This window comes from Diorhabda sublineata, chromosome 1 (genome assembly GCF_026230105.1).
Source record: "Diorhabda sublineata isolate icDioSubl1.1 chromosome 1, icDioSubl1.1, whole genome shotgun sequence".
Taxonomy (NCBI): domain Eukaryota; kingdom Metazoa; phylum Arthropoda; class Insecta; order Coleoptera; family Chrysomelidae; genus Diorhabda; species Diorhabda sublineata.
The window spans coordinates 13,066,178-13,081,091 of record NC_079474.1 but is presented as its reverse complement, the minus strand read 5'-3'; the positions used below and the strand labels follow the sequence as shown (position 1 = coordinate 13,081,091).

Genomic DNA, 14,914 nt, shown 5'->3' with positions numbered 1-14,914 from the left:
AAATATTTTTGATGTTATTAAATATAAAAGTACCTTAACAATCTGATAAAAGTGTTTCAGATTTTTGTTTATGTAGAATAGGAAAATAATACAAAATTCACTTAAAATCCACGAAATTTCACCCGAAAAAAATTTGTTTAAGTAAAAATATATTTTATCTCTTCTAATTTGACTCGAAAGTTCACAAGCTCGAATGATATTCAATAGATGGCGTCATCTATAACGTTTTCGCTGATGCCTGAACCTGCTTACTGAAAAAAGTGTCAAATTATAGATGTCTCAGGTGGAGTTGTGTGAAATCCATGAAAATTCCGACCAAAAATTAACCAAATTTGACTCGAAAATCCAATTTTTCAATTGACATTTACTTAAGAAAGTGTCCTACCAAGATGTGAGGTAAGAATTCTTCAGGTGTAGAAAACGTTGATCTCTCAATTTATTTTTGATCTGCGGGAATAAGAAGAAATCATGGGGTGCTAAACCAGGACTGGATGGTGGATGACCCATCAGTTCGATGTTTTGACTTTACAAACGTTTGAACTAATGTGTTCGTCTTCAACGATTGATTTCCCTGATTTTTCCGAAAACTTCTTGTAAACAAATTCTGGTGTACCATTCAGAATTCACCGTTGCTACGTTGCTCTAGTGACATGTCCAGTTATTTCAAAACATATGCTTCTAAATGCTTCGTGCGCCAACAACTTTTGTTGGATTTAGCTATTTGATTAGTCTTGAAAAATCCATTGATCTTATCGGTACACTGCTATTGATTTAAACCATGTCGAAAATCGTTTTTTGACCAAAATTAATGTTTCCTGTATTTGTAAACATGTTCTGAGTACGTTCACAATAAAAAATGAAAAACTTCATGACGGTAACGTCAAATTTCACATATTCATATCCCATAATTCAAGTAACAACTCTCGTACAATAATAAAATTTGTTTCTTTAAATGGGGGGACAGGTCTGGCTATTAAATAACGAGACTGCGTGCTTAGAGGGCGCCCTAGACGGGCACGTTCGAAAACACGTTTCAAACGAACGCATCAATCTCAAATGTCTCGTTAAATTGAAAAAAAAACTCCGACTGAGTGCTGTAAATTTTTGCAAGAGGTCTATGGGGACAATTCTCTATCTGGTGCGCGTGTTTTCGATTGGTGTAAGCGATTTGTGAGGGCCGAGAGAGCACTGAAGATGACCAGCGCCCAGACCGCCCTGTGACTGTTTTAACTCTGGAAACAATGACCAAATTGGACGTGCAGACCGTCGAATGAGCCTCCGGATGATTGCCAAAGCTGTAAACGCCGATAAAGAAACGGTTAGACAAATTTCACACGAGGAATTACTCATGACGAAGTTGGTGCCAAAAAATCTGATTCTTGATCAAAAGCTCTTGGTCAAAGGGTCTGTTCAGATTTCCTTGAAAGGTTAGAAAAAGATCTGTTTTGAAAGGGACCAGATTTGAGTGGATTGAAGCGGCAAAGCAAAAAACGGTAGAGCTCCTGAAGGTCCTCACCAAAGAAGACTTCCAGCACTGCTTCGATCAATGGAAAAAACGCATTGAAAGTTCGTTTTTCGTAACCAGTCTCGTTATTTAATAGCCAGGCCTCGTATATGTAAAAATTAAAATTAAAGATATTGTAAAAAATGTTTTTTCATCAAAACAACGATTGCAGTAATAATTTTTAGTGAGAAATCTTGATAAAATAATAATTGAATATTATTTTAATAAATTATAGAGATTATAAAAAAATAAAATTTGTAATGGTAAACGTAAATTTTTTATCAACTCACTTCCATTTCACCAAAATTGGAGATAACCAAACCGCACCCTTAACTAGATTTGGTCAAATCAAAAAGAAAAAGATACATCCTCTGTTTATCTTTGTGGGTATATAAATTTGATAAAAATCCACTTTAGACTATCACTTTTCTGACTCAGAGCAGAGCATCAACGAATAACCAATAAACAGAAATTATTTAAATAAAGACGATGATTTACGAATTGACATAAAAATTTTTATAATTGACATAATCGCAATGACGCATCTCCCAAATGTGACAATATGAGGACTAAAATGCGAGCTAAATTATATAGGGTGTTCATCGATCGAGAAAAATTAATTTCATTTCCAAACAAAAACGTTTTTTGAAGTCTATAAATGATTTTGTTATGCAAAATACCAAAATCAAACTTGATAGAAAAATCAAACCCATCATACAATTTCGATTTGACAGTTGATGTTTACAAAGCAATAAGAAAATATGAAGAAAAACATAAAAAATATGTCAAGCAACATCAGTACAAAAATAAAAGAGAGAAAGTAAAAATGAGGTAACACAGTTTCGTAAAAAGCTGCAGAAAAGAAATAAGAGATGAAATTAAGCCAAAAATATTACATAGAACAGAAAATTTCTCCTCCTACATTGTTCCTTACGAGTTGGACGTTTTCCTCCTCTTTCATTGTCTCATCGCCCATCTAATGTATGTTTCCCAGAGTTGGTCATTCTCCAAAACTTCCTTATTGGAAGCTCCCTCATTCTCTTATGTTTCACATATTAGAGCTGGTTATTCTCTGCGTCTTCTCCCTGGAGATTCCCCTTCCTACTCTCATAGCCTGTCTAATGTATATTTCCCAGGCTTGATCATCTTCTAAATCTCTTCTTTGGAGGCACTCATTCCAGTCCCTCACTCTCTTGGCTTGTCAAATGTATGTTTCTCGCAGTTGGTCATCTTCTAAATCTTCTCAATTGAGGCTGTTATTCCAGTTTTTCACTTTCTTAGCTGGCCTAATGTATTTTCCTCATCTTAGATCTGGTCTTCCTCAACATATTCTCTCTGAAGTCTCCCATTTCAGTCTCAGTCTCATCGCCTATCTAATGTATGTTTCCCAGACTTGGCCATCCTCTAAATCTTCTCTTTGGAGGCTCTCATTCCAGTCCCTCACTCTCTTGCTTGTCAAATGTATGTTTCCCATCCTAAGAGTTAGTCTTCCTCTACGTCTTCTCTCTGAAGGCTTCCATTCCAGTCCCTACTCTCTTAGATTGTCTAATGTGAGTTTCCCAGAGTTAATCATCCTCTAAATCTTCTATTGAAGGCTCTCATTCCAGTCCCTCAATCTCTTGGATTGTCTAATGTGAGTTTCCTATCGTAGAGCTGGTTTTCATCTGCGTCTTCTTTCTGGAGGTTCCCCTTCCAGTCTACTACTCTCATAGCCTATCTAATGTGAGTTTCCCAGAGCTGGTCATCCCATTCCAGCCTCTACGATCATAGCTATTCCAATATTTGTTTCCCAGAGTAGTTGTTGTCGATGGATGCTCCCATAACAGAATTGATCTTCGCAACATGTTTCTGGTATCCTTGAAACGCGTCCATACCAATGCGGTGCTTTGTTGTCAAATTTCCTTGTCCTTGAACGTTCTATTTCTCATATAATCAAATATTTCTGTTCCACACAAGGTGATGGAGTTTTATTATGCTTTGAAAGATATTTTTTCGATTTCTTTAGGAAGAATGGTGGGCTAAATCGATCTATGGGGGGTTTTAGGCTTTTTTATCATGTTTTTTTTGTCTTAATATTGTAGCCGACCCCCAAATACGAAAAATTGCATTAAAATGCTCCCCAAATTGATACAAATACTTTATATATACTATTTTACAAATTATTTTAATAACAATAAAATTAATTAATTAATACTTACGTTGAATTTTTCTTGAGCTTTGGAGGAATCCGATGATCTAATGTGTAGTACATTTTTCTTTTGGAGAGCATCGAATTTACTAAAGCTGGATTTCTAAAATGGAAAAGACGCTAATAAATTCCGAATCAATCTACAGCTGATTCTGTTTTTTATTTAAATAACTCGTTTCTTATAAAACCTTCTACAGTACCATTACTCTAATTTTCTATATTTTTCTACTAAAATTTTACTAGAAAAATTTTTTTTTGCTCATACATACCGGTAGCATGTTTTTGAAAGACGGTTTTACAATACCCAAAGGATCTCTGTTCTCCACGATGTTAAACTTTTCTTTCTGTTAGAAATGCCATGCAAATAACATGCGAAAAAATCAAATCGATAGTTAGTAATTTTAATAAAAATAAAATACATTTTTTCCCTTAAATTCAATTTTATAAGGTAACTTTGTATATTCATTAACAATAAAACAAAAAAAAATGGAGCTCAAACTTTGAAATCTATGTCTTAATGTTATTTAAATATCTATTCTGATCCTAGTTACGCCCCAGACTTGTTTAGAAACTGGAACTTTTTCAGTGGATAGACTCAAGCTAGACACTGACTTGTTTAAGCCCGAGATCCTTAGAAATCAATTATTTTTCTAAGAAAACTGTCTTTTACAAAAATGAAAGTCATTAATTTCGTATTTATACGAATTTTGTAAAAAAAATCGTTAGTTGTCGCTAGCTAAGCAGTTTGCATTGTTGCTTGAGTCTAGAGGACTCAAAAAAATCTTTTATTAACTGTGAGTGGTAGGGTGGTTAAAGAACAAACTATTTCATGTCTTTAGAGACTGTCTTTCACTAAAATAAACCGTCATTTGTCGCTAGAGACTGTCTTTTACAAAAATGAAAGTCATTAATTTCGTATTTATACGAATTTTGTAAAAAAAATCGTTAGTTTTCGCTAGCTAAGCAGTTTGCGTTGTTGCTTGAGTCTAGAGGACTCAAAAAAAATCTTTTATTAACTGTGAGTGGTAGGGTGGTTAAAGAACAAACTAATTAATGCCTTTAGAGACTGTCTTTCACTAAAATAAACCGTCATTTGTCGCTAGAGACTGTCTTTTACAAAAATGAAAGTCATTAATTTCGTATTTATACGAATTTTGTAAAAAAAATCGTTAGTTTTCGCTAGCTAAGCAGTTTGCGTTGTTGCTTGAGTCTAGAGGACTCAAAAAAAATCTTTTATTAACTGTGAGTGGTAGGGTGGTTAAACAACAAACTAATTAATGTCTTTAGAGACTGTCTTTCACTAAAATAAACCGTCATTTGTCGCTAGAGACTGTCTTTTACAAAAATGAAAGTCATTAATTTCGTATTTATACGAATTTTGTAAAAAAAATCGTTAGTTGTCGCTAGCTAAGCAGTTTGCGTTGTTGCTTGAGTCTAGAGGAGTCAAAAAAATCTTTTATTAACTGTGAGTGGTGGGGTGGTTAAAGAACAAACTAATTAATGTCTTTAGAGACTGTCTTTCACTAAAATAAACCGTCATTTGTCGCTAGAGACTGTCTTTTACAAAAATGAAAGTCATTAATTTCGTATTTATACGAATTTTGTAAAAAAAATCGTTAGTTGTCGCTAGCTAAGCAGTTTGCGTTGTTGCTTGAGTCTAGAGGAGTCAAAAAAATCTTTTATTAACTGTGAGTGGTAGGGTGGTTAAAGAACAAACTAATTCATGTCTTTAGAGACTGTCTTTCACTAAAATAAACCGTCATTTGTCGCTAGAGCCTGTCTTTTAAAAAAACAAAGGTCATTAATTTCGTATTTATACGAATTTTATAAAAAAAATTGTTAGTTGTCGCTAGCTAAGCAGTTTGCGTTGTTGCTTGAGTCTAGAGGAGTCAAAAAAATCTTTTATTAACTGTGAGTGGTAGGGTGGTTAAAGAACAAACTAATTCATGTCTTTAGAGACTGTCTTTCACTAAAATAAACCGTCATTTGTCGCTAGAGACTGTCTTTTACAAAAATGAAAGTCATTAATTTCGTATTTATACGAATTTTGTAAAAAAAATCGTTAGTTGTCGCTAGCTAATCAGTTTACGTTGTTGCTTGAGTCTAGAGGACTCAAAAAAAATCTTTTATTAACTGTGAGTGGTAGGGTGGTTAAAGAACAAACTAATTCATGTCTTTAGAGACTGTCTTTCACTAAAATAAACCGTCATTTGTCGCTAGAGACTGTCTTTTACAAAAATGAAAGTCATTAATTTCGTATTTATACGAATTTTGTAAAAAAAATCGTTAGTTGTCGCTAGCTAAGCAGTTTGCATTGTTGCTTGAGTCTAGAGGACTCAAAAAAATCTTTTATTAACTGTGAGTGGTAGGGTGGTTAAAGAACAAACTAATTCATGTCTTTAGAGACTGTCTTTCACTAAAATAAACCGTCATTTGTCGCTAGAGACTGTCTTTTACAAAAATGAAAGTCATTAATTTCGTATTTATACGAATTTTGTAAAAAAAATCGTTAGTTTTCGCTAGCTAAGCAGTTTGCGTTGTTGCTTGAGTCTAGAGGACTCAAAAAAAATCTTTTATTAACTGTGAGTGGTAGGGTGGTTAAAGAACAAACTAATTAATGTCTTTAGAGACTGTCTTTCACTAAAATAAACCGTCATTTGTCGCTAGAGACTGTCTTTTACAAAAATGAAAGTCATTAATTTCGTATTTATACGAATTTTGTAAAAAAAATCGTTAGTTGTCGCTAGCTAAGCAGTTTGCATTGTTGCTTGAGTCTAGAGGACTCAAAAGAATCTTTTATTAACTGTGAGTGGTAGGGTGGTTAAAGAACAAACTAATTAATGTCTTTAGAGACTGTCTTTCACTAAAATAAACCGTCATTTGTCGCTAGAGCCTGTCTTTTACAAAAATGAAAGTCATTAATTTCGTATTTATACGAATTTTGTAAAAAAAATCGTTAGTTGTCGCTAGCTAAGCAGTTTGCGTTGTTGCTTGAGTCTAGAGGAGTCAAAAAAATCTTTTATTAACTGTGAGTGGTGGGGTGGTTAAAGAACAAACTAATTCATGTCTTTAGAGACTGTCTTTCACTAAAATAAACCGTCATTTGTCGCTAGAGCCTGTCTTTTAAAAAAACAAAGGCCATTAATTTCGTATTTATACGAATTTTATAAAAAAAATCGTTAGTTGTCGCTAGCTAAGCAGTTTGCGTTGTTGCTTGAGTCTAGAGGAGTCAAAAAAATCTTTTATTAACTGTGAGTGGTGGGGTGGTTAAAGAACAAACTAATTCATGTCTTTAGAGACTGTCTTTCACTAAAATAAACCGTCATTTGTCGCTAGAGCCTGTCTCTTAAAAAAACAAAGGTCATTAATTTCGTATTTATACGAATTTTATAAAAAAAATCGTTAGTTGTCGCTAGCTAAGCAGTTTGCGTTGTTGCTTGAGTCTAGAGGAGTCAAAAAAGTCTTTTATTAACTGTGAGTGGTAGGGTGGTTAAAGAACAAACTAATTCATGTCTTTAGAGACTGTCTTTCACTAAAATAAACCGTCATTTGTCGCTAGAGACTGTCTTTTAAAAAAACAAAGGTCATTAATTTCGTATTTATACGAATTTTGTAAAAAAATCGTTAGTTTTCGCTAGCTAAGCAGTTTGCATTTTTGCATTTTTGCTTGAGTCTGGAGGATTCAAAAAATTTTTATATTAAAGATGTGAGATAAGATGGTTCAACGACAAATTTACTAAAATAAACTGTCATTTGTCGTTAAAGCCATGACATGATCTTATTGGCAAGCTTCAAAATGGATCGAGACGAGCAAAGAGTAGATCTCTAACTAATTCATAAAAGGTTGTACATTTCCCCCAATAACTTGATGTTTGCTAAAAGATATTTTCTGGAGATTTCTGATGAACCTACGAGAGTATTCGATATAAAATTACCGAACTACAATAATTGAAAGATGAATTTTAAAAGAAATTGAAAACTATAAACATCTCTGTAAATGTTTATTTACGTTAATAAATAATTAAAACTCCTTGACATGGTACAATGAGATTTCAAATTCAATTGGGCAGTAATTTTTTTTACATTTATGATTACTCTTATTTTTTTGAAATAAATGAAAATCAAATTACTACGACGAAATACTTTTGGAAATATTTAAATTTATGTGGAATCCAACTCCTATTACCTTATAAAAACGAATTTGAATCAAATTTTGAAATAAAAAATACATATACGAGGTATGTTTATTTGAGTTGTTTTGATAATTAAATAAATCAGGTTTTTAATATTTTTTTTCTTCAAATTTGATTGGAAATAAATAATTTCAATTTTCCTAATTTTTTCGCTTGAATTAAGAAGCTTTATGAAGGACTTGCACTTTAAAAATAGACGTTTGTAGACAATAAAAATGTGTCTAGTTGTGTTTATTTTAGACATACCTCGTATAAATTTCAACGATTCATGTTATTAAAAATAAAACCATATAAAATTAAATGTTCAAATATTATTTCCTATCATTACATATTTTTTTTTGATTATCACTAATCTACTTGTTTATCAAAATATCAATTGGATATTTATTTACTACGAGGGTGGTCCCAGAAGTACTTGGTCGGTACTAGAGGTGGCGGTAGTTGCTTGAAAACTACCACAGTATTAGAAAGTACACAATCTATAGAAATTTGAAGACGCCACGTTGTTTAGTGTTTGTTTGGCAGCCATCAATAGTAAACGTTCAGTGATTGTTATGTGATACAAAACTTTTATTTGAAAGCCTTTAGTCCAACCAATATAAAAGCTGAACTAGATTCTACTCTGGGTGAGACTGCTCCTTCGTTATTAACAGTAAAATATTGGTTAGTAGAGTTTAAACGAAGAGGTACGACCTGCGAAGACCTGCATCGACCAAATGAGGTGACGACTCCAGAAATGTCGAAGAAAATCCACTGGATGATCGTCGACTGGAAGTGCGCGAACTAGCAGACATCGTAGGCATTTCAAAAAATGCGGATACTAAATGAAAATTTCGATATGGGTAAGCTGTGCGCGAGATAAGTGCCGCGTTTACTCATAATGGAATAAAAACAGCCAAGTGAAAATGTTTCTATCGAGTGTTTGACAATGTTTAGCAGAATTTTTGCGCCGTTTCATAACCATGGATGAAACGTGGGTCCGTCACTTCACAACCGAAGCAAAAAATAATCAAAACAGTGGATTGAAATGGGAGAACCGGCTCCAAAGAAGGTAAAGGTCGTTTCACCACCAGGCAAGGTCATAGCGTTGGTTTTTTGGGACGCGTGAGGCATAATTTTTTATTAACTATATTAAAAAAGGAAAAACTATCAATGGCGAGTATTATGCGAACTTATTTCACCGTTTGAACGAAGAAATCAAGCAAAAACAGGTGCATTTTGCTAAGAAGAAAATGTCACCGTTATTGCAATGTCAAAATAAATTAACTAACACCCCCTCGGATTATTTTCTGTTCCCAGACTTGTTGGTCAAAAATTTTCCAGTAATGAAGAGGTGATGTTTGAAGGTAATAGCTATTTTGAGGAGCTCTACGATTCTTATTATAAAAAGGATATCGAACTTATTGAACATTTCTGGAAAAAGTGGGACCATCCTGGTAAATACTAAATTTACACGTTAAAAAGAATTTTTCGAAGTGAAAAGAAAGTTTAATGGAAAATAAATGTTTCTAAATAAAATTAATCCTGATAATTTTGGAAAAACCCTATACGAAATACATAAATTTTTTACCCTCCCTCGTAGTTATAATAAAGTGAGAGCTATCGTTAGTTCCGAAAATGTATCCCATTAATTTTAAGTTTCTGTTCTAGTTCTTAAAAATTTAGTAAAAAGAAATACAAAATTTTAAATATTTGGTTTGAAATATTATAGAAAATGCTTACCAATGCCCTCACAGAGACTTCAGAAAAGACATTCTCGATATTTTTTTTGTTAGATGAAAGCAATACGTCAATCATTGATTTAGATCGCTACAAAATAAGCAAAATATTTTACATGCGCAAATAATATCGAAGCAACTACAAATATATTAAATATTGAATAAATATATTAACGAGGACGCTATAAATAAATAAAAAGTAATTCCGAAATCTCATGTCTAAAACTAGCCACTAAATGTCATACATAAAGCAAAAATGAAATAAGGAGTCAATATCTGATGAGTGATAGCTGCAAAATCCAGTTGGTTTGAGTGCCCGGTCACTCAAACATTAAGGGAAACGACGAAGCGAACTTATTCGTCAGATTGACATCGATAAATCCACCCAAGTACCTTGCCTTTCTTCTTCCCAACAACTGATCCACTTAATTAGACGGGAAATTCGACTAGAGACTGAACTTTTGAGCACCACGGAGTGCCGCTGATGCATGAAAGAAGGAGAAACTGCAGACCACCTCATCCGTAAGTGCCTAGAACTCCCACGAGCGCGTTTCAAACACTCATAGCTTGCCTGAAGATGCTAAAAAGTTGAAACCAATTCGATTGATTGGCTTTTTAAAAGACCTCAACCTACCAGAAGTTCTATGTGCTTAATGGTCCTCCTATTCTACTGTGAATCTGAGATAAGGAAAGTTGCTGATGTGCTCCATGGTCTTACATACAGGTTTTGAAATGTCAGACCACGTCATCAGTGAGTGTCTAGAACTTCCACGAGCGCGGTTTAAACACTCGTAGATTGCCTGAAGATGCTGAAAGTTTGAAATCAAATCGCATGATTGGTTTTTCAAAGGATCTCAGCCTATCAGAAGTTTTATGTGCTTAAAAGTCATCAGCAACCTCCTATTCTACCAAGATTAACGTTCCTTATCCGCCTCCTATTCCACGGTGACTCTGAGATAAGGAAAGTTGCAGATATGCTCCATGGTCTTACATAAAGGTTTTGAAATGTCAGACCACGTCATCAGTGAGTGTCTAGAACTTCCACGAGCGCGGTTTAAACACTCGTAGATTGCCTGAAGATGCTGAAAGTTTGAAATCAAATCGCATGATTGGTTTTTCAAAGGATCTCAGCCTATCAGAAGTTTTATGTGCTTAAAAGTCATCAGCAACCTCCTATTCTACCAAGATTAACGTTCCTTATCCGCCTCCTATTCCACGGTGACTCTGAGATAAGGAAAGTTGCAGATATGCTCCATGGTCTTACATACAGGTTTTGAAATGTCAGACCACGTCATCAGTGAGTGTCTAGAACTTCCACGAGCGCGGTTTAAACACTCGTAGATTGCCTGAAGATGCTGAAAGTTTGAAATCAAATCGCATGATTGGTTTTTCAAAGGATCTCAGCCTATCAGAAGTTTTATGTGCTTAAAAGTCATCAGCAACCTCCTATTCTACCAAGATTAACGTTCCTTATCCGCCTCCTATTCCACGGTGACTCTGAGATAAGGAAAGTTGCAGATATGCTCCATGGTCTTACATAAAGGTTTTGAAATGTCAGACCACGTCATCAGTGAGTGTCTAGAACTTCCACGAGCGCGGTTTAAACACTCGTAGATTGCCTGAAGATGCTGAAAGTTTGAAATCAAATCGCATGATTGGTTTTTCAAAGGATCTCAGCCTATCAGAAGTTTTATGTGCTTAAAAGTCATCAGCAACCTCCTATTCTACCAAGATTAACGTTCCTTATCCGCCTCCTATTCCACGGTGACTCTGAGATAAGGAAAGTTGCAGATATGCTCCATGGTCTTACATAAAGGTTTTGAAATGTCAGACCACGTCATCAGTGAGTGTCTAGAACTTCCACGAGCGCGGTTTAAACACTCGTAGATTGCCTGAAGATGCTGAAAGTTTGAAATCAAATCGCATGATTGGTTTTTCAAAGGATCTCAGCCTATCAGAAGTTTTATGTGCTTAAAAGTCATCAGCAACCTCCTATTCTACCAAGATTAACGTTCCTTATCCGCCTCCTATTCCACGGTGACTCTGAGATAAGGAAAGTTGCAGATATGCTCCATGGTCTTACATACAGGTTTTGAAATGTCAGACCACGTCATCAGTGAGTGTCTAGAACTTCCACGAGCGCGGTTTAAATACTCATAGCTTGCTTGAAGTTGCTGAAAGTTTGAAACCAAATCGCATGATTGGTTTTTCGAAGGATCTCGGCTTATCAGAAGTTCTATGTGCTTAAAAGTCATCAGCAACCTCCTATTCTACCAAGATTAACGTTCCTTATCCGCCTCCTATTCCACGGTGACTCTGAGATAAGGAAAGTTGCTGATGTGCTCCATGGTCTTACATACAGGTTTTGAAATGTCAGACCACGTCATCAGTGAGTGTCTAGAACTTCCACGAGCGCGGTTTAAACACTCGTAAATTGCCTGAAGATGCTGAAAGTTTGAAATCAAATCGCATGATTGGTTTTTCGAAGGATCTCGGCCTATCAGAAGTTTTATGTGCTTAAAAGTCATCAGCAACCTCCTATTCTACCAAGATTAACGTTCCTTAATCGCCTCCTATTCCACTGTGACTCTGAGATAAGGAAAGTTGCTGATGTGCTCCATGGTCTTACATACAGGTTTTGAAATGTCAGACCACGTCATCAGTGAGTGCCTAGAACTTCCACGAGCGCGGTTTAAACACTCGTAAATTGCCTGAAGATGCTGAAAGTTTGAAATCAAATCGCATGATTGGTTTTTCGAAGGATCTCGGCCTATCAGAAGTTCTATGTGCTTAAAAGTCTTCAGCAACCTCCTATTTCATTGTAACTCAGAGATAAGGTGAGTTACTGATGTGCCCTATGATTTACCATACAGATTTTGAAAGGAAGATACTAGAGGTGGTTCATTTTATGGGAGACAATGCAAAAACATCTACGACTCTCAATTGGTGAAGATTTCATCCATAAACAGTGGTTATAGCCCAGAAGTTTAATCACATGACGCCTGCCGACCGCCACCTGTTGTCTGACGCTGGAAGTATAATGAAGAAAACCTCCCCTGAGAGTACGAGGCTGTCCATCGAGAAAGGTTATGGTGTATACGTGCAAACTGCTCAAAACACCAACAGAAGTAATGTATGACTGTCGTAAACAGTCCGAGGAATGCGCAATGGATCAATAGATCAAAGTTCAAGACGATTACTTAAAAAAGAAGAGCTTAACCAATATTTCGGGCGACGACGTTTGGCGGTTTGAAATGTATAATGTCAAGTTACCAAATTATTATATTTTAATTTAGGATATGAACCATTTCCAGTCTAAATATAAAGTGCTCGAAAAAATAGGGGAGGGATCATTTTCCGACGTACTGAAATGCGAAAACAGAATAACGAAAATCTGTTACGCGGCAAAGAGACTGAAGAACACTTACAAATCCGAATCGAATATAAAAACATGCGCAGAATTAGTGGCAGCGCAAAAGATACCGAGTCATCCGAATATAGTAAATATGTTGGAATACCATTACGACACGTTTACCGGTAAGGTGACGTTCATTTTCGAATTGATGGATATGAGTATGTACGATTATTTGAAAAGCAAAAGGAGAGGTTTATCCGAAGCACGCGTCAAATCTTATTTGTATCAAATGTTAAAAGGATTAGAACATTTACATAAAAACGGACTTTTTCATCGAGATATAAAACCGGAAAACGTCCTAATCAAATTTCCTTCGATACTATACGCTCCGCTATCCCAAACTAGCTGCGAGGAAATAATCAAATTAGGCGACCTCGGTTCCGTCAGAGGTATATTCAGTTCTCCCCCTTACACCGAATATATATCGACAAGATGGTACAGATCCCCGGAATGTCTCCTAACTGTGGGTAATTACGGTCCTAAAATGGACGTATGGGCAACCGGATGCGTTTTTTACGAAATGCTAACATTAAGACCTCTATTTCCTGGTAGTAACGAAATTGATCAATTGTATAAAATACACAACGTATTAGGTTCACCTAATACGCAACTTTTAACACGATTAAAATCTCGATCGAGAAACTTCATCTCTTTTCCAAAAGTAAAAGGCACGGGATTTTATAAATTGCTTCCATATATAACCAGAAACGGTAGGAATATCTTGAGTTTAATGGTGGAATACGATTGGGATAAGCGCATAAACGTCAAAAGACTTTTAAGACATTGTTACTTCGACGACGTTAGAGAAACTTTCGTTAAAAATAATATATGGAACGAAACAATAGGAGACGTGTCTCCTTCCAAAGAAAAATTAATAAAAAAGAATCAACTAAAACGGGAACATTACAGCGAAGAAATTCGAGATAGTTCGAATCAATTGTACATCGAAGAACCTCCAAAAATGAAAAAAAGTCCGGTGAGTCAACGATCGAAAAACAGCAGCAAAAGTTCCGATAGCAGCGACGTCAACGACATACCTTTTTACAACAGAAAACAATGCCAAACCAATCATTTAGATTACAGAATAACCTCTTTACCTTTGGTCAATTACAAAATGATAAGAACGTCAGAAAGTAAAATTCCTATAGCGAAAAAAAGATATAGAAGTGAAGCCGGAAGGTATTTGAAAACTAGCAATAATCTAAATCATATTAAGAAGCACGACGTTACCGACATCTATCAGAAACAATTCGAATCGAGATCGTTTTATATACCGAGACGTCACGATTTCAAGCAAACGGACGAAGAACAAAGAAAATTTAAACGATTGTATTGCGTTAGAAATAATACTTGACATCGGGTTAAGAATTAAAAATGTTTTTTTGGGAAACAATAAAATAATTCGAAAACAAAACGACATTTATACGTTCTTTTGTTATTTATAACGATTGTTTATTTGATTCAAATCGAATACAATGCTACGTTTCCACGCTTGCCGTCTTAACAAACGCTCAAATATCATTCACGCGTATTCCAGACCGTAAAATTTTAAAGCTAATGGCATTACCTTCAAAATGATATAAAATATTAGAATAATTTTTGCTCTCACAGTCAAACAGTATGAAATGATCGGTAACTACCCTTTTTATGTTAATTAGGTTAGGTTATATATCTATTAGTTAGCCATCATACATATTTTTGTTAAAAACAAACAAAAATTCTGCCTGAAATTGGATATAACAAATCATAAAGCTTCTCAAGCGGTCAACCTATTGTGAGAATGCGCTGAATGTAAATCGTTACCAAAAGACTGGTAATCTTCATCGAAGACGCGCTTCCCGAAGAAAAAGGTACACGTCCAAAAGACATGATCGATTCATTTTCGGCTCTCGCTAG

General features: G+C 35.0%; 1 protein-coding gene across 23 annotated transcripts in view; it reads right to left on the bottom strand.

The window, feature by feature from the left end:
* The window catches only part of LOC130441884 (enolase-phosphatase E1), a 116,730-nt gene that overhangs the window by 52,555 nt on the left and 49,261 nt on the right, over positions 1 to 14,914 (bottom strand). For 14 of the 23 annotated variants that reach the window (XM_056775712.1, XM_056775765.1, XM_056775729.1 and 11 more), the window contains 3 exons: positions 9,608 to 9,694; positions 3,962 to 4,036; positions 3,703 to 3,795 (listed from right to left, as the gene is read on the bottom strand). In XM_056775712.1, coding sequence (XP_056631690.1) covers positions 3,703 to 3,795; positions 3,962 to 4,036; positions 9,608 to 9,694 — 255 coding nt within the window. The remainder of the gene's footprint in view (positions 1 to 3,702; positions 3,796 to 3,961; positions 4,037 to 9,607; positions 9,695 to 14,914) is intronic. The other 9 variants (XM_056775776.1, XM_056775855.1, XM_056775809.1 and 6 more) reach the window with 3 other exon arrangements.